A 26,971-nucleotide genomic window follows, 5' to 3' on the forward strand; every position below is an offset into this window, starting at 1 on the left:
TAGCTGATGAATGTTTTTCTGTGTTTCAGAAAAAGGAAATGTAGTTGATAATGTTTGTCTACATGAATAAACAAAACAAGATCTCTTTTGATTGATGATCACATTATGCTCCACTGCTTATATTACATCAAGCAAAAAATGCTGACATTTAGGCAGCTGAAATTCAGTTGTCTACATTTATAAACAGGTCCAAGATTATTGCTTAATTGCAGTCAAAAAATACATTCCAAAATGATACAGAAATAAGATTTATATCCAGAAAAAAAAGAAATGTAAGGATTAAATACAAACAGTAATCGTAAAAAAAAAATATTTCCCCTCAAACCTGTTGTGAAAGTCTCTGTTGCAGGGGAACTTGTCATTTCTCCACGTCGAGAGATAAGGGTCACCTCATACTCAGTGTCTGGTCGTAAACTACTCATTGAATACTGGGTTTCATCCTCAGTCAGTTCCACAGTGGTTCTCGGCTCATTCCCAGTTCCATATGACAGCGAAATACCGTCAATTTCTGCCAGGGGCTTAACCCAGGTAATCAATGCAGAAGTATCAGTAACATCATTTACTTCAAGCTGACTTGGTGCATCCAATCCTGGAAAGCAAAAAAAGAAAGATAAATAGATGTATTGTATCCCACAAAAGAAAAAGATAAATATATGTATTGTATCCCATAAGTTTCAGGTGCCCTCCTTCCCATCCTTCCACAAAAAGTAAAAAAACAAAACATAAGGCATGATTAAGGACAAGTAATGCTGACACACAGAAAGCATTAATGAACTGTGCCTGTTCTTTCATGTTTACAGGGTTAAACCAACTCTATACTGACATTTTGTTATGAAGAAAGCTGTAAAATAAATATACAACTTTGCATAATGAAAGGAAATTGAATTCAAAGCAAATTTCCAATGTACATTGTCTTATGATTCTGACTTTATGTACCATTGAAACCATGTTGGTAGTCAGTAGTCAATACACAGGTCTCTTTCAGCCAATGCCTTGCAAATAACTCTTAAATCATTATGCATTAAATGTATAATGTAAATCTGCTTAGAATACTAAGCAAAATGTTACAGTGCATTTGATTTGATAACTGCTATAAGAAATAAGAGCAATTATTGAAGGAACATGTCACTGGCATAGAATGCATACCTAAGCAATCACAGTAAGATCCAAAATGCTAGCTGGTTAGTAAGCACACATCTTTAGGGTTGGGGAAGCTGGGACTTGTATCTTCAAATTTGTCACAGTGTAACAATAATGAAATCAGCATCTAAACCATTTCAGATTTTTAAAGTTTGGCACTTGAATTCCTCTCTTGGAAATTGGCATGTGTCTGGAATTAGGTAGGAGTCAAGTGGCATATTTTATATTTGTAGTTTCTCTTGCATTGTCTACTAAATATCAGACATAAAACTGAAAGCAGCACTTTTCACAGGAGCCTTTGTTTAATCTGAGACACACAAAGAAGACTAATAGATTTAGTAGAATAATATTCTACTAATATTTAGTAGAATAAATAAATATTGGTAATAGCAGAAAAAGACAACCTGTTTCAGGGCAAGCCTAATTAATTAACATTGAGTTGAGTTGTGTTTGAATATATTGTAATTCTAGATGATTCTCTTGGTTTTAGGAAGGATAAAAGGGAGCTCTGCAAGGAAATGTTTTTGGGGTAACCCTAAAAATGAGTTTTCTGGGAAATCAATAAAGACATTCAGGCTCATTTATTAACGCAGCTCAGCGCTAAAAAGAGCGCAGAGGTCTGATATTTGCCCAGAGCATGCGAGTATTTATTAATGTTACGCACAACCCTGCAAGATACCTTAAAAAGTGCGATTGTGCGCTGTTGTAGACGCAAGCAGTTGAGACGGCGCGGAACTGCGTCTCAGTTGTCGCAATGCTTATAATAAATTGTGTGCTCTGGAAGTCCGCAAAGGTAAGGCTTAGTTGTGCGCATGTATGAACGCACATCTTATTTTAGTTGCGCTACCTATCGCGCATATTGCGTTCAATGTGCCCCACCTGCGTTTATTTTTACGCAAATATTTCTTTGCTTCCAAAGGTTTTTCGGCATCCTGGAACTCTTAAAGGAACCTTGGTCTCTTTTAAAATGTTGGGGGTGAGACCTGGTTGCTTGTTCTCCTTTGAGTTATCTTTTAGTTTAACATTTGGTTAGTGGTTATCATTTTCTATTAGTTGTAGAGTTTGTTTTAATTCTTCACTCGAAGTTAGTGAATCGGCCCCTTAGTTATGCAAGTTATACACTAAATGGCAGTGTCTTGGGAGTTTCCTTAAATGAGAAGGATCTAGGGTTTTTTGTAGATAACAAGTTGTCTAATTCTGGGCAGTGTCATTCTGTGGCTACTAAAGCAAATAAAGTTCTGTCTTGCATAAAAAAGGGCATTAACTCAAAGGATGAAAACAAAATAATGCCTCTTTATAGGTCCCTGGTGTATGCAGTGCAGTTTTGGACTCCAGTCCTTAAGAGGGATATTAATGAGCTGGAGAGAGTGCAGAGACGTGCAACTAAACTGGTTAGAGGTGTGAAAGACTTAACTTATGAGGGTAGACTGTCATGGTTGGGGTTGTTTTTTTGGAAAAAAGGCGCTTGCGAGGAGACATGATTACACTTTACAAGTACATTAGAGGACATTATAGACAAATAGCAGGGGACCTTTTTACCCATAAAGAGGATCACCGTACCAGAGGCCACCCCTTTAGACTAGAAGAAAATAACTTTCATTTGAAGCAACATAGGGGGTTCTTCACAGTCAGGACAGTGAGGTTGTGGAATGCACTGCCAGGTGATGTTGTAATGGCTGATAATGCCTTTCAGAAAGGCTTGGATGATTTTTTGGACAGACAGAATATCAAAGGCTATTGTGATACTAAACTCTATAGTTAGTATAGGTATGGGTATATATAATTTGTGTGAAAGTAGGGAGAGGTGTGTGTGTGGATGCTGGGTTGTAACATAGTATCTTTATTTATACAGAGAAGACATATGCTGCTACATTTTCAATAAATTATAATATTGTTCAAGGCAATCCCTGCCCCGCTGAAGTTTACAGTTTAAGTTTAATCACATAAACTAAAATGGCAATTATAAAAAGAGCCACTGAATGTTCCTGTGTATTTTTATAGAGTGGGAGGAAGCAGAAATACCCAGAGGAAACCCACATAAACACAGGAAGAGCATAAAAACTTGCAGATGTGCACAGGCTGGACTCGAACCTAGGACATTAGATGAAAAGGAACGTCCTACATAGTGCAAAATAGGTTATGCATTAAAATAAATTTCAGCTGTGAAACACGTGTTTCTCAAATTCTACCACATTCTGAGTGTAAAACCAATGTCTTTAACTAGTGCAATATTTGTTTTGGCCAAAAAAGTGTGTAAGTCCCATCATTGTTAGTGGTAAAATGCTGACACTTTGATCTGATGTAACAACATCTAATTGCATTCAGACCCAGGAAACTGAACATGTAGTGTTGTCAAGCTTCTGTGTTGTCATTTTTAAGTGCATTTACTGTAATCTGATAAGATCACATTGCTTATGTAAACTAGGATTTAACAAGGATTAAACCATAGCAATGTATAAAATGATTACATGGAATCACATCCAAAAAAACTGCACTATATACATTCAACTGACATTAACATAACCATCTTCCATCTATCAAAATCTTTCCAATACAAATACTAATGTAAACTAATACTTCATAGTGAACTTGTGCTTTGGAAGATTGATTATGTAGCACACCAACTATACCTATACATAACCTGGATTGTATAATTGGCCTGGAAGCGGTATGGGATATGAATGCACCCTGCAGTGATAATTAAGCAGTGTGCTGCAAGGGAGAATTGTTGTTGACAGATCGATTGCCTCAGTCATGTAGATGTCCTTTGTACTGCAATTAGGGATTCAAGGAAAGGATCAGGTTACTGTGTCTTAAATATATGTATTTTACAAGCACCCTTTAATGCGATTTTCTCCCACCTATACTCTCAGTAAAGCTGGCCATATTTGCAAAGATTTTACTGCAATATCGGACGTACGACCGTACGTCCTCATCTCCCGACCTGCCACTAACCATTCAGACCAAAGAAAGCAGTAGAGAACAGATCAGATTTTCTAACCTGTTCGATCAACTGAACAACCGATCGGCATGGCAAAATAAATGTCGGAACACTCCAAACACAATCCGAAAATCATACGAATCGAGGATTCGTACAATCAAATCTGTGTGTCTATGGCCAGCTTAAGAGTCTTCCATATGCATTGATTTATAGCATTTTTTTATTCATAAACTTCTACAAGTATGGGGGAAGGGCAGAAAAGTCAGTGTTTAGTCTGGTAAAACAGAATGTGATTTGAGCCAAAGAGAAAGGAGGTTGTGATTGATATTTTTACATTTTAAAATGAGGTACAGTAATCGGCTTGGTTTTAAATAATTCACCCCCTTCCCTATTCAAACTGGCAATCATGTGTTTTCATTTCCATTTAGGTTGATAGTTGAGACAGTGAAGCCTTTGTCACAAGTAGGGATGTAGCAAACTGCCGATTTGGTGTTCGCGAACGCCGTTCGCGAACACCGGCAAAAAATGCGAACGTTCGCAAACAGTTCGCGAACTTCGAACACCCGCTAAAATCGTTCGATTCGAACGTTTGAAGGATTTTTCATTCGAATCGAACATTCGAAGGATTTTAATCGTTCGATCGAAGGATTTTCATTCGAATCGAACGTTCGAAGGATTTTAATCGTTCGAACTAATGGAAATCGTTCGAACGAATGGAAATCGTTCGAACGAATGGAAATCGTTCGATTTTAGCGGTCGAATGGTCGAATGGTCGAACGATTTGTATTCGAATTGAACGCGAACTCAAAATGCGAACGTTCCCAAACGTTTGCGAACATTAGGCGGATGCGAACGGTCGAAGTTCGCGCGAACAAGTTCGCCGGCGAACAGTTCGCTACATCCCTAGTCACAAGAGCTAAATGTTGGACCTTGTTTAAGAAGGACAAATTGTATACATAGGAGATTTATTCCAGAATGTCAAACTTTTCTGCCATCACATAGATACTTACTTGTGGTGGTAACTTTAGTCAAGGGTGGTCCTTGGGTCTTGTTTTTAACAACTTGTATAGACACTTCATAAGTCTCCCCTGGTGCAAGTCCAGTTTGCACAAAAGATGTGACAGGTCTTTCTAAGCTGGTGGTTATCTCACCATTCTCTTCTTTCTAGAATTGTGAGCACATAAATAGAGACGTTATAATTTTTTTGGAGAAGCTTCTACATAAATTCAGCTTAAAGTGAAATGTTTGTAGCAATACAAATACTTTCAGATGCCTTACATATATACGTATTCCATTCATGTAATTGATATGTTTTGTATAGCTCAGGGTATTATATGTTACAAGCAATATATACTGTCTGTTACAAAAGCAATAGCACACTCAATAGTTTTTTCCAGTTATTTGTGCTTATGGCATTTTAACTTTTTTTTTAACGCTTGTGGCCACCATATATACTATATGTTATTGGAGAGTTTTGAAAAGCATCAGGCATTGCTGTAACTGTAATAGGGCATGGCAGTGAAAATATATATTATAATGCTTAGAAAAGTCTTCTCAAGATACAGTTAACTGGCAACAACAAATATTTATTGCAATATTTATACAGGTATGGGATCCGGAAACCCGTTATCCAGAAAGATCCAAATTACGGAAAGGTCATATCCCATAGACTCTAAGATATAATACACAAGCTACGATATAATTAATCATTATTGTAAGCAAAACCGGCCTATTGGGTTGATTTCATTTTTGCATGATTTTCTAGTAGACTTAAGGTATGAAGATCCAAATTACAGAAAGATCCGTTATCCAGAAAGCCCCAGGTTCCGAGCATTCTGGATAACATGTAGTACCTGTGCTCATCTTCAGTACTCGAAAAATACTGACATTCAATAAAATACATACAACATAAAATAATACTAAGTGCTTTCATATTTAATTGAAATGAATAACATGTTGTAGGCTGAAGTGGTAACATGCAGAAAGTGTGGTGAGTAAACACTAATATTCCATATTACTTACTGTGTTCCTGAAGATGAGTTGCCAAGTATCAAAAGAAATGTCCAATGGATCCCATTCCACCTCAACAAATGTTTCTCTCACAGATTTAAATCTTAAATCATCTGCAGTTGGAAGGTCTATCAAAAGAAAAATTGAACTATCAGTAAGGAAATGACATACAGTAGTAAGGAAATTACATGAAGTACAATATATACCGATGTTTATATTACAAAATCTACAGAACAGATTATCCTAACAGGTAACCTTTAAGAAATGAGAGGAAATAGAATGCAGCCAGATTTAACAATCTACACAAAATCTATTATTTGGTTACCAGAAGGCTCAGTTATCTCACATCAAGCCTTATTTTCAACAGCAAGTGAAAGGGCTAAAAAGTAAGAGTAGAGTGCATGTATTGACACTATTCATTAAAAGTATTTGTGTTCAAACACCCTCCTTGCACTTCTGCATAGTTGTGCTGGGTACTACAGCATCTGTCTTGCACCTTCTGATGAATTGTGCGCAAGTGCACCTATTGATGCTGGAGTACCCTGGAGTTACTGCAACCGTTGGCCATGAGAGTGTGCCAACAGATGCAAAAGACTTGTACCGAAAGAATCGCACACTAATGTTTTTTTTTAACAATTCTTTTTATTAGGCAACAATATCATTACTTACATCACACATTTGTGAAATAGTTTTTCCTGTTGCAAGTTTACAATAAAACATAACTTAACTTTAAACAAAAATGGTGTCTTCGTTTCTAACATATTGTCTCAGGAGAGCATTACAAAATACATTTAAATAGTAAACTTTGCTTGCATTTACCCTGTATGTTTCCCTGAGAACCTTTCACGTTTGGCCTTAATGGGTAGTGGCCTAGGTGGGACTTCATTCACACTATGGGGGGCCAGCTCATCTAGGTAAGCCTATGTCAGGGTCCTTATACTTCCATGGTTTCTCATATAGGTAAGTTTATAAAGTGGTAGGGATTTTTCAATTCATTGTTCCCAGCCCTGTATTGCTGGCCCATCTCTTGTCTTCCATTTAAGTGATATTGCTTTCTTGGCATACATACGTCTTTACTCGGATCAGTTGTGTTACTTACCTCCAAAATGTTTGAATACACAGACATTTCCCACTTGACAAAGAGCCTCACAGGTCTCGAACCATGCTGTGTTGGCAATTAACACTGAAGTTTGAGCTGTTAATCCTGCAGCATTGCCTCATTCTTGTGAACTTTATATTTTCGGATATTAGTAATTTAGTCATCACTTAATTTGAGAAAGTCTCTGTAAGCGGAGGCAGAGCATAAACTTTTGCCAGGTTAATTTTCCTGCCTCGGAATGCCCCCTGTATATTATTATTATTATTATTATTATTATTAACATGTATTTATATAGCGCCAACATATTGCGTAGTGCTGTATAATAACATATCTCCCGTGTTTGTCCGATATGAATGAATCTATGGTGAAGGGGCAGGATAGATAGATACCCCTCTGGATTTACTAAAGTCAAGGGAGTGGAACATTGAGCTTAACCAGGGCTTTTTCATTGTTTAGACCCCCCCCCCCCCACAAGAGTCTCCTGTAGTAAAATAATCTGGGGTTTATTTCTAATCTCCTTTTTATAGCATCTCCCAGGCCTCATACATTCCAAGATAAATTTTTAACCATAGCCATTTTGTTGTACTACCAAAGTATTTGCGTAGTTTGGGAACAGGCCTGGACTGGGAGTCAAAATAGGCCCTGTCATTCCAAGTAAAAAGAGGCCCACAGCCTCCTACCAGCCCAAACAGACCCCTACCAGCCCACTATATGGTAACTTTCTATGGAGCCATACAGCAGCCCCTCTGGCATTTGCCAGAACCCACAGATTGCCAGTCCGGGCCTGTTTGGGAATATATTTGCCATGCCTCTCCAAAATTACCATTGTGTATCTTACATTTGCATATGACAACAACATAACTAATAACTTGTGAAACATGTCCCTTGCCCTGTCCACTCTCCACCCACTCCATCAATGTAAAACGAGTGAGTTTTCTCCTTGACTTAAAACCTCAACTGTTTTTGTGGGATTAGTGTCCACACAAAGTTCTGCCTAGGACTGCCAAATGTCCTTGTGCTCCGTTGCCCTTAAACTCGGGGCAGTGCTATTGTGGTAAAGTGTCCAGCCAGTTTGTATGTTATGCATGGTTACATGTCCTTGGAGTTGCTTTAGGTATCACTGGTACTTAAATGGCTTTGTCTCCTGGTCAGGTTCGCAGGCGAGTCAGTGGAGTTTCCATGTTTAGGACCCATGCTTTTGTGTGCCGTGTTGCCTCTTGTATCCAGGTGGGATATGGCTTCAGTCTCTACTTGAGGCGTGTGGTCTTTCTGCCATCCTCGGGTGACCTCCTCGGGTGTAGAGAAGAAGTGGGACTTTCCGCTCCGTAACTCGGAGTCGTGCCAGGAACATCATGGCATTTGGCAGTTGTTTTTGTCTTAACTGCCTCTTGGCTTCTGTGAACCTTGCTCTCTGTTTCTTCACGTCCGTGGAGAAATCATGGTAGCTATTCTTTGGTGTTCAAGGTAGATATTCATTGGTGTTCACATGCTTTTCTGGCAGCTGATATAGCCGCGTCCCTGTCTCTGTAGTTTAGTAAGCAAGTCATGGTGCTCCTCGTGGAGGTGGCTTACCAAGTACCCTGTGGGCTCTCTCCACTGTGAAGGCTGGGGAGAAAGTTGATTAGCCAAAGGTGCTCATCAGCCACTGCTCAACAAATTGCTCTGTAGCTGCCCCCTCTGCCCATTCAGGCAAGCCCAGAATCCTAATATTATTTCATCTTAGCCTTTTTTGGTTTCCAGCAGGATTATTTGTTTTTCTGTTGCTGTGAGTCGGCCTGGAATCGGTGCCGAGGGGTCCTCCAGGTCTCGTGTTTTAAAAGTCAGTTTTTAGCTCGTTAATTTTCCCCATTAGCACTGTGTGGTTTGCTGTGATAGCATTGAGGACTTCAGAGAGTGTTGGTTCTGGAGGTGTGGGTGGGTATACTGATGATGTTGCTAGGGAGGGAGGTGAGGTCCTGTCCGGTTTGCCAACTCTTTGCTCTAGTGTCCCTTGGGGTGCACTAGATGTACCTCTGTTCTTGCATTGTGGCATGGGGTCTCTTGCACATTGCGCTAGTTTCATTGCAGTATTTGGCTGGATAGGTTCAGTATGTGATGCACAAAGTCAGAAATCACGCGGCACACATTCTACTCGTTCCCCATGCAGGCCACGCCCCCACAAATGTTTTTTTAATGCAATGACATAATCCCCATTCTGAAAATGTGAGCTGAAACATGCCCATCAGTAATTACATTTGTTTTGATGCATAGGACAACATCGGGAGAGACACAATGCCACTGGAATTCTGGTAAAAATGTTGCATTGTGAGGGAAAACATGGTGATTTGTGTTTGAAAGTCCAACTTTTCACACTGCACTGCATATGTAAGTGAATCTTATGTTCTATTGAAGCAACCAATTCTTAGTTATTTCCTCATTTATTTTGTCTCTGTAGTAAAAATAATAAAATACCTTATACTTGGAAACAATAAAATTTTAAAAAAAAAGACCTTCCATTTGATCTTAAATTAAGCAGCAACCATATTTGCTGATGTTAAAACAATCATATTAGGTTTTTCTTCATTACTGGCTTTTAATCTTAATATGAAGATACACTGTAATTGATGTTAATTAACTTGACAATAATCCAAGCATATGGAAAAAATAATTTCTCTTATATTACAGAAAGAGTCCATTATTTTAAGCGGCAAATTTATCAAATGTTGAATTTTGAAGTTATGTGAACTCTATTATTAGAGTATTATGTAGCTTGAATAAATTCGAATGTACTCACAAATCGAATGGGAGGTTATTCATGAAAAAAGTGTGAACGTCTAATATTCGCCTGAATACAAACAACCCAAAAATTTGATTCTAATTTGAATTAAGTTTTCCTCTGGATTAACAGACCTCTGCCATTGATTTGTGAATTGGGTTGAGGTGTGATAAATCTCACATTCAGTTTAAAATTCGAGCTGGTGATTTAAAATTTGAAAATTCTGGTTTTGTCCAAAAAAAAAAAAAAAATCTAAATTTTTAATTCAAATTTACCATTCGAACCTTAATAAATCTGCAAAAAAAATTTATCTGATAAGAGAGTTTGAATAAGCATTTTACTTACGAGTTGACACTCTTGCGCTTACAGGAATACTCTTCTGATTTCTGAGAATTGCATATACACGAACAAAATATTCCACTCCTGGTTCAAGCTCTTTAATAGTGGCAGTTGTTTGATCCCCTGGAACTCTAAAATCAAGCTCCAACCCTCCAGGGCTGGTAGGAACATATGAAACAAGATATTCATTGACTCTCATTTTGTTTTGCCATTCAAGATTCATGGTTTTGGTTGTCACATCTATCACTTTTAAGTCTTTTGGTGGTGAAACTGTGGGAAAGATTAAGAAATCATTGATTCTGGGCCCATCATATCTATCCAAATCTTATAATGCCTAGGTTTTCATCTATTTGTATTTTGATAAAAAAAACTTCTAGCACTAGGAACTTTGCAATACAAGACACAAAAAGGCAGGTGTTGTATAATATGTAATAATATGTAATATGTAAGTCACAAAGGTTTACTTCTCTATGATTATGATGAGATTATTCTATAAATCAGAAAAACTTAATATACTTATATAATGTATAGCAAAGTATTTTCTATTGTCTTACATATCATCCTCATATTACTGTACCTTCTGAGCAGAAGTCTCCAGTGAAACCTTCATCACAGACACACTGTCCATTGATGCAACGGCCTTGGTTATTGCAATTATTAAGGCAGGTTAGTTCAGCACAGTTGTCCCCAGTGAATCCTTCATCGCATACACACTGCCCATCAATGCAACGTCCCCTGTTATTGCAATCATCAGGGCAGCGCAATTCACCACAGTCCTCACCCATGAATAAAGTGTCACACACGCACTTTCCATTAACACAACGGCCTCTGTTGTTACAGTCATTGGGGCATCTTAGTTCAGAGCAATCTTCACCTGCATATTCTTCATCACAAACACACTGCCCATTTTCACATCGTCCCCTGTTATTACAGTCATTTGGACACCTAAGATCCCCACAGTCTAAGCCTGTATATCCTTCAGCACACACACACTGTCCATTAACACAACGCCCCCTATCTTTACAGTCACTGGGGCACCTAAGTTCACCACAGTCGTCCCCTATAAATCCTTCATCACAAACACACTGTCCATTAACACATTGGCCCCTGTTATTGCAATCATTTGCACATCTCAAATCAGAACAATCAGTTCCTATGTATGCATCATCACATACACACTGACCATTAACACAACGCCCTCTGTTATTACAATCATTCTGACATCTTAGTTCACCACAGTTTTCCCCTGTGTAATCCTCATCACAAATGCATTGCCCATTCACACAGCGCCCCCGGTTATTGCAGTTATCCGGGCAAGCAAGTTCACTGCAGTCATCTCCAGTATAGCCAATATCACAGACACACAATCCATTCACGCAGCGGCCATTGTTGTTGCAGTTATGTGGGCAAGCAAGTTCACCACAGTCCTCTCCAGTAAAACCGTCTTCACAGTAGCACACTCCGCTCACACATCGACCACGATCAAAGCAGTCATTAGGGCATATAAGTTCACTGCAGTCCTCTCCCGTGTAGGGTTCATCACAGACACACTCATTATCCACACACCGTCCACGATTGTTGCAGTTGTTTGGGCATCGAGGTTCACTGCAGTCTTCCCCTATAAAATTTTCCTCACACACACATCGTCCATTCACACATTTGCCATGCTCACTACAGGGTATTGGGCATATCTCTTCCTTGCAGTCTTCTCCTCCATAGCCTTCAAAGCAAACACAGATGCCATTGACACATTTGCCCTGGTCATTGCAGTCATCTGGACAAGCCAACTCTCTACAGTCATTCCCAATGAAACCTGGGTTACACACACATGCACCATTCACACAGACACCCATGTTATTGCATTGCCCTGGACATTCCACTTCTGTACAGTTGAGCCCAGTCCATCCAGGTTCACAAATACATGCTTTTGCTTCAGAACTGTAATTTCCACGTCCATTGCAATAAGGTTTTGTCTCTATAACACCTGAAAAACACGGAGGAAGACAATGTATGCAACCTTTGGGGTAATCCAGAGGAAGTAAAACAGAGAAAAGTAAATTATTATAAACAACCGATCAACTGAACTCATTATGTACGCTTGGAATACCCACACACATACCAACGTAGTGAAGATTGTTAGATATGTTGATCAAGATGATTACCAATCCTAGTCATGTGCTTTGGGAGCTTCTATAATTCTGTAGATGATTCTATCAGCTCTAACACACTCAGTTAGGCTGATTTATTGTTTCAGTTAAAATAATTCACTCATTTATCTTCTTAAATTCTAAATGTTTCTTCAGGTTGCAACTAATGCATGAAATACTGTTTCATGGGGTGGTTGGTATTTAGCAAACTTGAGGCTATGAACTTACATTAGGCATTAGTTACATTTTTAAGATTATGAAGTACAGATGTAAAATGAGCTGTTGGTGTAAATTAGGTAATCTGTTTTATAAACAGCAGGCCATAGCTACTTTTATTTTTATTTTAATGAATGCTAATCGTTCACCATGCATTGTAGTATAGCTCCCTTACTAAAATGAAGAAGGGTAAAGCTACTACTGTATTTTGTAGCAATTCTACCTGGAAATGCAAATGCTTTTTAAATAAAGAATGCACCTTTCTAGATTTTTCACATTAACTTGGCATGAGTGACAAAGGACATCTCCCTAAATGGTTTAGTATATGAATCTTTGTGATATTCAGTTACATTAATATTTCAAGCAGTAAATCCCTTTATTATTAATTAAGGTTACTTATTTTAGTTTAGGGTTTATGAACTAACACAATTAAAAATCTGCTCCTCTGAATTAACCCTAATACACAGGCAGTTTTTATTTTTCATAGGGGTTTCCTCCTTTGATTAATCTGAAGCCTCTACTACAAAAGAAATTGTGGTGTGTGCCACCAAGAAATGCATCTTAATTCAAATTCTTAGGCTGAACTCTATATCTCCAATGTGATTCTGTGGAGCTGTAGAAAATCAATAATGGGGGCAAAAAACAGTTCCCAGATTGGATGGGGTTTTCCAATGGCCTCAAACCTTTTACTTTCATTACACTAAATCAATCTAAAATAATATAACAAGAGAGGTTACAAAGAATAAAGTTTTTGAACTTTGAACTCTAATTTCTTCAAGAATTTTTGGTGCACTGCCTAGTGACTTAATTTTATATCTTAAGAACATCGAACAGGTTTTTTCCTCATGAAGTATAATAATAGGAATACATCTAGTTAAAAATAAGCATTAATTTATCATATAGTAATAGGAAATATTTCTAACAAATTTTCTGTAACTATACATTGGACGTAATGGTACTGTATATGGCTAACTGTGGTGCCAGGTTTTGCAGTCTCATGACTTAGCTGCTTCATTGATTTTTTGGCTTAGGGCAGGACTACATGACGCGCTTGGACCCGACACGTCGCTATGCGACTAAACACATGCGATGTGTTGGATGTTTTACATAAAACGGAAGTGAAGGAGAAATCGCATGTTACAACTACATTGATCCAAATGTCTGCTGAAAACGCAGCGTTTTCATCCGACAGTCGGATCAATGTGTTGTAACAATCGATTTCTCCTTGACTTCTGTTTTATGTAAAACATCCGACACTTCACATGTGTTTAGTCGCATTGCGATGTGGGGGTCCAAGCACGTCATGTAGTCCTGCCCTTAGGGGAGAAGGCTGACACATCTGAATCAGTGTTGTGCATACCTTAGAAACACCTGAATGCTTAAATCTGCATTAAGGCCAAACCACCTGGAGGAATAACACATTTTATTTAAGTGGCTAAAAAAGCAACAAGGGAGAGATTGATAGAACACAGTTTAAATGGTATTATTGCAATCTAAATAATAAAAATTGGTCAATACATTAAATTAAAAGGGTTGTTCACCTTTGAACTAACTTTTAGTATGATGTGTAAAGAATAATATTCTGAGACAATTTGTATTTGGTTTTCATTTTTTATTATTTGTAGTTTTTTAATTATTTAGCTTTTTATTTAACAGCTCTCTAGTTTGCAGCTTCAGCAAATGGGTTGCTAGGGTCCAAATTACCCTAGCAACCATGCATTGATTTGAATAAGAGCCTGGTATATGAATAGGAGAGGACATGAATAGAAAGATGAGTAATAAAAAGTACCAATAACAAAAAATGTGTAGCTTTACAGAGAAGGGGTCAGTGACCCCCATTTGAAAGCTGGAAAGAGTCAGAAGAAAAAGGCAAATAATTAAAAGACTATAAAAAATAAATAATGAGGACCAATTAAAAAGTTCTTAGAAATAGCTTAGCTTAAAAGTGAACCACCCCTTTAAGGACTAACAAATTGTTGTATTGTACTAACCTTGTGCACTAGAACAGCATCCAGCCCCTGTTGTACACTGTTCTCTAAGGGATGATACCAGTCCTTCTAACTCCTCCAACCTGGTCATAAGGTCTTTAATATCAGGGGAAGATGCACAGCCACATGCTCTTCGTGGAATGTTGATACGGTGAGTAAAAACAATTTGATTTTCACCATTTAAAGTTTGCTCCTCGTAGTTCTTGCCAACTTGTGGCGTGAGCTCATTATCTTTTGTGCTTGTTGGATCCAAGTCAACAGAACACAAGGAACCCATAGGAACATTGATATTGTACACATGGTTAAAAACAACTGGCTGGTTATCTTCTGGGAGGGTAACATTTAAACCACTCTCCCTTTTCTGACGAATGATTTTTCTGACAAGACCACAGTTCACCTCCAAACTCAGGAGAAAGATTAGACAGGCATACACCTGTATGGGAACCCCCATTTTGATGTCCACTTCTGGCAGGTTCTTTTGTCTTTATTTTTTTGTTTTGGTTGTTAGAATTTTCTTCTTCGTTACTTTATTCTAAAAAGCAAAGATGATTAAAGGTAATTTACAAGATCAAGATCTTGCTAATCCAAAAGTAAACATATTAAAAAAACAAATGTGCAAGAAAGCTATTTTGTGATTTGCTGCTGTTATGTAGCTTTGGACTGTATGGGAAAGAAGTACTGTAGCGTTCTTTTCACTGGCTAAATCAAAAGAAAAGCTTGTTAATATTCTAGTTGTTTCATTCTTATCCAGATGACAGATCCATAATATTATGCCTGCATACCACCTGCAGCTTTAGACTGACAGAAGCACCGAGTTTTCTCACTTGCTTAGGTTTTTGTCTGTGCTCAGTTTAAAACAAACTTCTCTTCAAAAAATGTACTGCTAAATTGTTAGCCTTATGTGAGGTATGGCAAATAATACTTTTAGGGATGCACCAAATCTGCCTTTTTAAGCAGGATTCGGATTCCTTCTGTCAGGCCGAACCGAATCCGAATCCTAATTTGCATATGCAAATTAGAGACGGGGAGGGAAATCGCGTGACTTTTGTCACAAAACAAGAAAGTAAAAATATTTTCCCCTTCCCGACCCCCTATCGGATTCGGTTCGGTATTCAGTCGAATCTTTCAAGAAGGATTCGGGGGTTCGGCCGAATCCAAAAAAGTGGATACGGTGCATCCCTAAATACTTTACATACTTTAAAAAAAAAAAAGGCTGAGCGAAATAGAATCCACGATTGGACCTTATTTATTATTCAAAAAGCATGATTTAATCGGATCGGGGACAAACTTGATAACATCAAGCGAAAATCTGAATCGTGCGTTTTTTTTGGATTTCTGGCTAATTCCAGCACAAACCACAAAAACGTACAAATAGGATAGGGACCATTTCCACTGACTTATATACAACCTCGGCAGGTCTGAGATGGAGGCTTTTCAGATTTTGACTTTTTACATCCTTGGGGTATAATAAATCTCGAAAAATTTAGGTTTTTTCTCCACTAATATTCGACTATTTCAAGTTTTATGCATTCTGACTTTAATAAATAACCCCCTTACTAGGTAACTGCTAAATAACAGCAGCCGTGTTTTGCATTATATTTTAGTTTTTTTCATTAATGAGCATAGAGATAACAACTGTTATGAATTTCTAAATCCTTTAATTGCAGTAAGGATATTTTCTCCCATAAAGTGACAACTACCCACGAAACAAAATGTGACAAAGCAGAAAACATTCTTTTCCCAATTTCGATATATGTATAGAAGAACACATGGCTGCAGATTTTAATTCATTCCCAATATCTGTTCCTTTTTATTTGAGCTGAATGCAGTCTCTGGCTTCTATAGTACAAGTATGGGATCAATTATCCGGACACCCGTTATCCAGAATGGTCCAAATTACGGAAAGGCGGTCTCCATAGACTCCATTTTATCCAAATAATGAAAAGTTTTAAAACTGACTCCCTTTTTCTCTGTAATAATAAAACAGTAGCTTGATTCCAACTAAGATATAATGAATCCTTATTGGAAGCAAAAACCAGCCTATTGGGTTTATTAATTTATAGTAATGTTTACATGATTTTCTAGTAGACTTGAGGTATGAAGTTCCAAATTACAGAAAGATCCGTTACTCCGGAAAACCACAGGTCCCGAACTTTTCCGGATTATAGGTCCCATACCTGTATATACATACTGATGAGCAGACACTGCTGTGGTGGAAAACATATTTGTACAATTAATCCAGATGTGCCCATTTCCTAAATTTTCAGTAACGCCATTTTACTTGTAATTACTTGTGACAGTAATTTTAGTATCAGATGGAGCAAGCGCCAAAGTAGAATTTCCCCTTTAGTTTAGCAAGCTGCAACTATAAAAATTGCATTTTGAGTAAACATTTGGAGGCGCATCATGATGATTGCAATCACATAGGTTGTCATGTGCGATATGCTTTAAAAGACAATGGAACACAACAGTACCATCTTCAGATATCATAACCATGTTAATGACAGCATGTCCCGTTGGACCCTTTTCTTTTGTTAAGTTTTGTTGTTTTATGGAAAGAAGACTCCTATTGGAAGATTTTACTTTACAAGTAGATGTAATGTGACTAACTGTCGTTATATAATTTTAGAAGTGTGGATAATGTTATAGTACCATAATATTATAGACCTATTCTGTAGGATGTTTAAACAGGTCCTTATGTAACTGTTCTTTATTATGCAAATTTATGTTATTGATGTAAGTTATGTCATTTATATGACTGTAATGTCTTTTGAAAAATTCCAATAAAAATTATTGAAAACTAAAAGACAATGGAACACATAGGGTAGTTTTCAATGTTTTCTGCCTCAGTCTTGTAGATCAAAATGTTTGAAATAGCATCTCTATTCACTTATTCCAATGATAATCTTCTGCTATCAATAGGTACTCTCAGGTGATTCCTATTTAAATTATTGGGGGAGCCATTTTAAGCATTTTGCCCCCTGCCTAACAAACTAAACAAAGCCTGAGGGTGTTCATACACTAGGGGCTGGGAAGTTCTGAAAAACAAAAAAAAGGTCCTATGAAGCTTTCTTTGATAGATATACAAATCATAACTCATTTTTAATGATTTATTGTAAATCAATGTCCTACTCATAAAAAGAACCGGGACCAAAATAGTATGCAGTACAGAATTGTTTCCATGTAAGTCTGTGGAGCAGGCCATATCTCCTCTATATCTATGTTTGCTTATATATTTACACACATATCTTCTCTAAAAGCCAATTCTATACCATCAGCTACCTAAACAAAGTGGGCACCTTTAAGCCATTCTAGCCAAACCCCTGTTGGGTAGACTTGAAACGTTTATGTAGGGAATGTGCTTCAGAACAGTTTATAAAAAATGAACGACCCAACTATTAAATACAAATCTTGCTGAACTATTATTTTCAGTCAGTCCATCTGACACAAAATCTTTTGCTTCTGGTTACAGCCGTTACATTTTTAAAAAAAAAACAAATATAGAGCATTGCAATCACATCTGTATTTATTTTTCATTGTAACATAGAGCCACTTTGCTGCAAGACACAAAGTCCTAACCGGAAAGGTTCAACAAGCAACACATTCTAATGAGGTCATAATGTAATTGTCTCAATAATTCTTTAATAATTAAGGTAAAGGTGGTTTGAGGCTCTCATCTTTTAAAACTTCATTAATGTCTTAACTGTGTTTTTCAATTTTTTTTCCCAATCAAATTTTTTTTGTGAACCTCTTAAACTGATTTGATAGCTATGGCCTGATCAATAATTCCTCAGAATATACAGATTAGAATGCCCTATATCAACCAAAAAAAGATTTAGAGGTTAATGGTCCCTATAACGGCATGGTTTATTGGGCATGTTTATCACAGTGTTTTAATGTGTCACATGGGCAATAAGGCACAACAGCAAAGCACTTGGAATATGACAATTTTTTAAGAAGGAATACAAAGCAGTGGCATTTAGGGCATCTAGCATGTCTAGCATCACCCTTAACATTTTTTTGATTGCTGGGAGGTTGAAGACAGTAAGAAACAAAACAGTAATGACTACTAAAGGAAGCAATATAAAGAGGCAGCTTCAAGTGTAAGGCCCCAGTCATAGGGTGTAATGCATTGTGTGAACACCTCAATAAACTAGATCAGACAGTATTTATAAAATTATTAAGGATGCACCGAATCCAGGATTCGGTTCGGGATTCGGCCAGGATTCTGCCTTTTTCAGCAGGATTCCGATTCAGCCAAATCCTACTGCCTGGCCTAACCGAATAATCTATTTTATTAGAACATAATGAGTGGCCAACACATTTTGAGTCTGGTTACTCGTAGGCTTGGAGAAAGTGAGAGAAATGGATTTAACTTGGTTTAATAGTAAAGCTTATTCATTATGGGAAGGGCAGCCTATATTACCTGGAGCTACAATTTAAAGAATATGCAGGAAGAAGTACTGCTTCAAAGAAATACAGTTGATCCATAGAAACCCCAGAACTGGAAAGGTGCATGCTTGGAGTGTAATTAAGACCTCTCATTTGGAGAAAGAGACTTCTAAGCAATAATATACAAAAATGCAAATGTAGCCTCAAGTAAGGAAGCAGTTTATTTTTGTTATTGTAACTATTCTGGGCCCATTTAACATTTCTACTTTAAATTAGTAAACAAAGTATACAAAGACTCATTAAGGTTAATAGAATGGTAGATACTATGCCCACACAAGCCACTTCATAAATAATGTCCATGAACTTCAAACTTAACCGACTGCGTTGCAAGACATTCAGGACAAACATAAACGTAATCCCATATGTGAAAAATCATAAGTATTTCCACTTTGATTTTTGATCCCCTACTTCAAACTACATGGTCATTTGTGGACAAATCTACAAAAAAACAATGAAAGACCATGTGAAAGACCATGCAGATGTGAGTGCAGTAGTATAACAAAGGTAATAGTAGACAAAGTACTATAACTACTCACCCTTAAAGTGTTGACATCCTGTTAAACAAATGGATTAAATTATTCACCTTTCAGTATGGCCTAAAAAAATTCAGCTTTACGGCCCAGTAATTATTAGTGGATGCAAATCATTATGAAGAGACCTAAAAAGAGAGTAATTCTCGGAGGCAGGAGTACTGTAATCATTAAATTAAACTATAAACAAAATCTTTATGTATTTTTCAGGTTCTTATTGAACCTAGGTGTATGTTATTGCTCCTTTCAGTTCCTTTAGCTTTTTTTTCCATACAGATGGTGGAATGGAATGGTTATTTTAGTTAAGGCAAATGTATTCAAATCTGTCTTCTGCATTCATATATACTGTCAACACTGGTTATGTAACATTTACAATAAAGTTGACCTTGGTAATTTATCTTCATTTGTAATTTTGCTATGTCACTGAATTTTCACCAGAAAACATTTAACCCAGATACAGATGGCAAAGTGAAGTACGGTTTTTCCCTTGTGCTGAGTTCTTAGAAGATTTAGTAGGTGGCGATTCTAAGAGGATGCAGCCTTCATAGTGTTTCATTACATTCAAAAGTCATTGATTTTTAACTATGTGCATGAGATGTTAAGGATCAGGTTCAGACAAGGCACAAATATTTCATCAAGCCATTGAGCCACCCAAGGCAGGTTAAACCAGTTGTCACTTAGTACCTTTGCCATAAGTGCATGAGTGCATGAATTACTCAGATTTGTGGTAGTGTCATGATCATTGCCGGGGCAAGTTAGAAGTCCAAGGCAACCCATCCTTGTTTACACCCCCCCTCAGAAGTGAAAAGAATCGTGAAACTGACAGCATATGATCCTAATCTCTTAGGACCCTGAACTAGGGGCAGGGAGACAAAGGTACATGTCTAGTGCCCCCTCAACCCCCACTGTCTCCTAGGCACATGCCTCTACTACTGACCCTGGTCCTGAAAGTCTAATGTGATGTTTGATGACAAAATTCCTACATTAAGGGCAGGGCATAAGTTTGACCTGGACATTTGAGCGTCCTATTTATGAAGCCTCTAAAAGAGAAGAAAATCTGAAATTTTAGAGAAAAAAATCTTACAATTTTTAGAGATTTATTTAAATCCAAATCGGTATAGTACCTTCCCCAGCGACAAGAAATTAACTTGGGCAGCACAATCATGCTTCAGGTGTGAACTTTTTGGTTTTGACACCATGCATTAGAGGTTCTTCTGCAGCAGACCCTGCAACCGTCCAAGCGCCTTCACCACAGCAGGCTGTACTGTATGTATACCCCTATACTCTCATAAACAGTGCACAAGTGTGTCTATTGATGCTGGGGGAACCATGGACAGATATGCAATCTACATGCTCTTATCAGTAATCAGAACAGGTGTATGTTGAAGCCGGGGTCTGCAGAATGTCTGGGATCCAATGGAATGAAATGCAGCATGCACCAAGCAGCCTTAGGGTTCTCATGTGTATACTGCCATACGCCTCTATTTCCCTAACCCACAGTGCCTCCATTTACTGGATTTTAACCCGATCTGTAGCATAAACCACAAAGGAGTATTTTGAAATTCACAATTGTGCACAAAGAAGAATACATTTCCATTAATTTTCTGTTTGGTTTGTGATTGCACACTAATAAGTGCAAATCACACCTCTTAGTACTAATCTTTCTGAGCTCTTCACCTTGAGCAAAATTAAAAATCTCCCAGCCCATCTCTCAATTCAATGATGTGCAAGTTAGCCCTATGCTTGACAAACCAGGTCTTTCTTTAGAATTACAACAATACATATATACAGCATTTTCAAAATAAGACTTAGTACAATGGGATCATGCAAGAAGGTAGTATAGGGTGGTGCTGTCTGTGGGCTTACCAATAGTAGAAATAATTGCACCTGGCATTAACCCCAAGGTTTAACTTTTATTTGTTCTATTTGCAGCTTGCTACAAAACAACTAATTATTGGTTGGCTCTCATGGGATACTGCCCAGGTGCATTATCCCATCAAGTGTGTTGATGAAGGGCAAGGCACAGGGTAGATTAGGAGGAAATGGAGGGAAGGTGTGTGAAGAATAATTATATTCTTCCTCCAGTTGCAGGGGCCCCATTCATTTGTTTGTTACATACTGAACATAGGTTTCATATGGTTGCTGTACTCATGACAGGTATGACAATACTCCACCAGACACATGGTAACTGGGTAAGGAATTTAACTAAGAGCTGGGAAAGACACATGTGGCAATCACTAAAAGGTCCATGGGAGTAGCAGGGGGGTGTTTCAACTTAGCAATGATCTGTAACATAAGAATATGTTTAATTTCCAACAATGCTGTATCCCCCATTCACATCCCTCAAGGTAAGCGCTGTTTAACAAAAGCATTTGCCTTTATTGCTTTCCCATATGTTTATGATATAATAATACTTAAATACCAGAACTTGAATAAATGGGATGTTTTTCTTGGAATCCTGATCACATGCTGAGAAGGCTAAATAGAAGCCTTATATTAGCATGCTGAGCAATAATGTGGTGTATGTTTAAAACAGACCAAGATATCAGATATGCTCCTGTAGACCTCACATGGGTTTAAGTAGCCTTCAGTGTATAGCATCCAGTGTTCTTGCTGCTACAGATCTGCACACACAGAATCCCAACACTAAAATGTGAAAGGGGTGCCAATAAACAGATGTTATACAGACTGCAGGCATTTGGGAAGTCTAAATAAATCAGACATAATGAATGTGGCTGGGTCAGATAAGCACTGAATCATTAGAGCTCTAGACATATATCTTGCAGTCACATCTAATGACTCAATCCTTCTAACCCTGCAATATTAGGTCAGAGGAAATAGTGCAGGAATAATATGTTTATTAGGAAAAGAAGATACACTATAAATGTCACTAATTGTACAGCTTTTATACTTTATTAATATAGCACCAGCATCTGTTTTTTTATCAGGATGAGTTTCCCCACACTCAGGGCTCACTTCAGTGGCATAACTCACATACAGCAGACCCTGTGACCGTGGCCCAGACCATTGCAGCATCTGATGTATTGTTCACCCTCCCCACCCTTTCTTCCCTTTAAAATTTCACACCCACTGCAAAAAAGTCATTAGGTGGGAAAACTAGAGAGCAGCTTGTAGGGGTATTCTAGGAGGAGAGTGAGGACGCATGATGGGCCCCCCTGAAAAAATGTTTTGCAGGCTTCCTGCCCCCAACCCTATCACTGCCATTGACTAAAAATTCACAACCTTCATAAGTGGGATTGTGCTAAGCAAAGTGCTCTAACACTTGCGTAATAGGCCTTTATAAATTATGTTAATAACTCATCAGTCTATATAGAATATGATCACTGGTTAATCATTTGTCCACCACTTTAAGTGCTTCCTTCCCTGTCCTCCCGAATCCTTTTGCTTCCTGTCACATTCCATCATACTTTGCCAGAATCTAAAATAACAAGAGCCATAATACCAATAATGAAATGTTATAGTTTAACATTGTATATGGTTGACTTTGCTGTCTTGTTTATTAGATCTGTTCCCAAAAAGCTCCAGTGTTTCCATCTCTTCTTGTAGTTAAAGTTAAATTTTTGTACTTTGTTTATATTAAACATAAAATCAAGATTATTATTATATTATAAAGGTTCGTTCTCCCTTTCTCATGAGTATGGACCAGTAACAGATGGGAGAAAAATTTATATTATTATGGAGGAAGGTAAAAATAAGTCTATTTCTGTACTCCTGTATGACATGTGTAGCTTAATAATTATGTATGCAGATTTTGTGCGTACTAAAATACTTGACAGGTGTAACCCACCCACAAGATTTTTTTAATAATGTGAATTGCCAAGTACATGACACTTGGCATCCTTTTCTAAGCAGTGGAATGGAAGATAATTTTAAATGTAATTTTAAATGTATTTAGGAGTTTAAATCATAGTTACAAAGTTACATAGTTAAATTGGGTTGAAAAAAGACAAAGTCCATCAAGTTCAACCCCTCCAAATGAAAACCCAGCATCCATACACATACCACTCCCTACTTTTAATTAAATTCTATATACCCATACCTATACTAACTATAGAGCTTAGTATCACAATAGCCTTTGATATTATGTCTGTCCAAAAAATCATCCAAGCCATTCTTAAAGGCATTAACTGAATCAGCCATCACAACATCACCCGGCAGTGCATTCCACAACCTCACTGTCCTGACTGTGAAGAACCCCCTACGTTGCTTCAAATGAAAGTTCTTTTCTTCTAGTCTAAAGGGGTGGCCTCTGGTACGGTGATCCACTTTATGGGTAAAAAGGTCCCCTGCTATTTGTCTATAGTGTCCTCTAATGTACTTGTAAAGTGTAATCATGTCCCCTCGCAAGCGCCTTTTTTCCAGAGAAAACAACCCAAACCTTGACAGTCTACCCTCTTCCTTCCCTCTAACCAATTTAGTTGCACGTCTCTGCACTCTCTCCAGCTCATTTATATCCCTCTTAAGGACTGGAGTCCAAAACTGCACTGCATACTCCAGATGAGGCCTTACTAGGGACCTATAAAGAGGCATAATTATGTTTTCATCCCTTGAGTTAATGCCCTTTTTTATGCAAGACAGAACTTTATTTGCTTTAGTAGGCACAGAATGACACTGCCCAGAATTAGACAACGTGTAATCTACAAAGACCCCTGGATCCTTCTCATTTAAGGAAACTCCCAACACACTGCCATTTAGTGTATAACTTGCATTTATATTATTTTTGCCAAAGTGCATAACCTTGCATTTATCAACATTGAACCTCATTTTCCAGTTAATGTCTTAATTTGAATGATTTTATATATATATATATATATATATATATATACATATATATATATATATATATATATACATATATATATATATATATATATATATATATATATATATATATATATATATATATATATATATATATATATATATATATAGTCCGTTCGTGGAGCGCACACCATAAAGTAAATAATAACCTGGGTGCCAGCCTAAATGTAAATCATAGAGTCAATCCAAAAATGACGGCACTCTCAGGAAAAAATTCAAACAGTCCAATAGGGTGAAACCATAAGGTTTATTGTGATCCTACGTTTCGGTTCATTTCATTTTTGGATTGACTATATATATATATATATATATATATATATATATATATATATATATATATATATATATATATATAATTTTACATATTAATCCGACCTTTCTCCTTTTCTCCTTGAGAAAGGTCCCCATGTTGGACTGAAATGTCGGATTAAGTAAAATTGTATAAAATAAAAGCATTCTTCACAACTACAACAGAGTGCTGATCCTCCATTCACTACTATTACGATACAATTGGGGGCCCATTTACTTAGCTCGAGTGAAGGAATAGAGGAAAAATAGTTTGAATTTCAAATGTTTTTTTGGCTACTTCGACGTTCGAATGGGCTACTTCGACCTTCGATTATGACCTTCGACTTCAAATCGAACGATTCAAACTATAAATCTTTTCACTATTCGACCATTCGATAGTCGAAGTACTGTCTCTTTATAAAATTCTTCGACCCCCTAGTTCGTCACCTAAAACCTACCGAGGCCAATGTTAGCCTATGGGGAAGGTCGCCATAGGCTTCCTAACAATCGTTCGATTCGAAGGATTTAATCGTTTGATCGTTCGATTATTCCTTCGATCGTTCGATCGTAGGAATAGCGGTAAATCCTTCGACTTCGATATTCAAAGTCGAAGGATTTTACTTCGACGGTCGAATATCGAGGGTTAATTAACCCTCAATATTCGACCCTAGGTAAATCTGCCCCTTAATCCTGCACCACTGGATTCTTCTGTATGACATGTGTATCTTAATAATTATGTATGCAGATTTTGTGCGTACTAAAATACTTGACAGATATAACCCACCCACAACATTTTTTAATAATGTGAATTGCCAAGTACATGACACTTGGCATCCTTTTCTAAGCAGTGGAAAATATATAAGATAATTTTAAGGGAAGGTCCCCATAGGCTTCCTAACAATTTTCTGATCGAAGGAATATGCTTCGATATTCGAAGTCGAAGGATTTTACTTCTACGGTCGAATATCGAGGGTTAATTAACTGTCGATATTCGACCCTAGGTAAATCTGCCCCTTAATCGTGCACCACTGGATTCTTCTGGTCTGAGTGCGTGTACTGTGGGAAAATTATAAATAATAAACTAAATCAAGTCAATGATATTATTGAATTAAATACTTGGTGGGTATTCTATATAGTGCATATTCTGCTAGTAGATAGGAACTTACATGTTGTTCCAAGCCCCTCCAATGACCCCACATTCCAGCAACTATTTCTCCAGCTGCCTCCAGGTCTCTACAAAGAAGTAGAGTGCTGGTTATGCATTCCCCCAGACTGTATTTGGCCACATTTGATTTCAAAACACATTATAGTTTACGATATACAGTATTTACCCACATGGGCAATTTAACTTGACCGTGAGTACAGTGACTTCCAGGTATATGAAGGCCTTGTGTAATGCCACCTTATATTTATTTCATTTTCTGTAAAATTAAAGGACAAATAACATCAAAAAAATTGTAAAAAAAATTGTTAGTATACATCAAAAAAAAAACTCTGAAACTCTGCTTGCGCTCCTCTTCAGAAATTGGGCGATCCATCATGCGGCGCTCAATTTCTCCTCCTGCCTTCCTTACAGGAGATAGCTAGGGAGGAGAAATCGAGCACCACACGATGGATCATTGCATTTTCTGAAGAGGAGCGGAAGCTGTGTTTCGGTAAGGTTTTGCTGTATAAAGGCTTTGTGATTTTCAAGTTTAATTTGTCTTGGTGTTTTTTTTTTCTATGTATACTAACAAATTTTATAAAAATGTTTTTGATGTTATTAGTCCTTTAATCAAATCTATCTATCTATCTGTCTAAATTTCTATCTATCTATCTATCTATCTATCTATCTATCTATCTATCTATCTATCTATCTATCTATCTATCTATCTATCTATCGTGCCGTCACAACCAGATCTAATGATGGGTCTGTAGCCAGCTAATTGGAGATGTAAATGGAACTGGCCATTAGAAGGATACAACAACAAATTGTGAGAAGATAATACTGTACTAAACACCAGGCAGCATGAAAATTGGAGGATATTGTGGACGTCTAATAAAATGAGCAAACAGTGATACAAATTTCTCTATGGGTGTCCTCAATTACATTTATGAGGTGCTATGAGTTATAGCAACCACACCACACTTTATGTAGCTAGTATTGGGACTAATTCTATCCATATTCCTGCCTCCCCCCCCCCCCCACAAAAGTCCTGCTGACTAAAATATGTCTTGGGGATAT

General features: G+C 37.4%; 1 protein-coding gene across 3 annotated transcripts in view; it reads right to left on the reverse strand.

The window, feature by feature from the left end:
* LOC108700035 (tenascin) overlaps window positions 1-26,971 on the reverse strand; it is a 75,278-nt gene that overhangs the window by 38,530 nt on the left and 9,777 nt on the right. For all 3 annotated transcript variants that reach the window (XM_018232891.2, XM_018232892.2, XM_018232894.2), the window contains exons 2-7: window positions 14,639-15,167; window positions 10,862-12,268; window positions 10,291-10,554; window positions 6,104-6,219; window positions 5,092-5,245; window positions 326-589 (exon numbers count right to left, since the gene is read on the reverse strand). In XM_018232891.2, the coding sequence (XP_018088380.1) occupies window positions 326-589; window positions 5,092-5,245; window positions 6,104-6,219; window positions 10,291-10,554; window positions 10,862-12,268; window positions 14,639-15,086 (2,653 nt within the window). In that variant the 5' untranslated portion in view covers window positions 15,087-15,167. The remainder of the gene's footprint in view (window positions 1-325; window positions 590-5,091; window positions 5,246-6,103; window positions 6,220-10,290; window positions 10,555-10,861; window positions 12,269-14,638; window positions 15,168-26,971) is intronic.

The sequence above is a fragment of the Xenopus laevis genome, chromosome 8S, assembly GCF_017654675.1.
Source record: "Xenopus laevis strain J_2021 chromosome 8S, Xenopus_laevis_v10.1, whole genome shotgun sequence".
Classification (NCBI taxonomy): Eukaryota; Metazoa; Chordata; class Amphibia; order Anura; family Pipidae; genus Xenopus; species Xenopus laevis.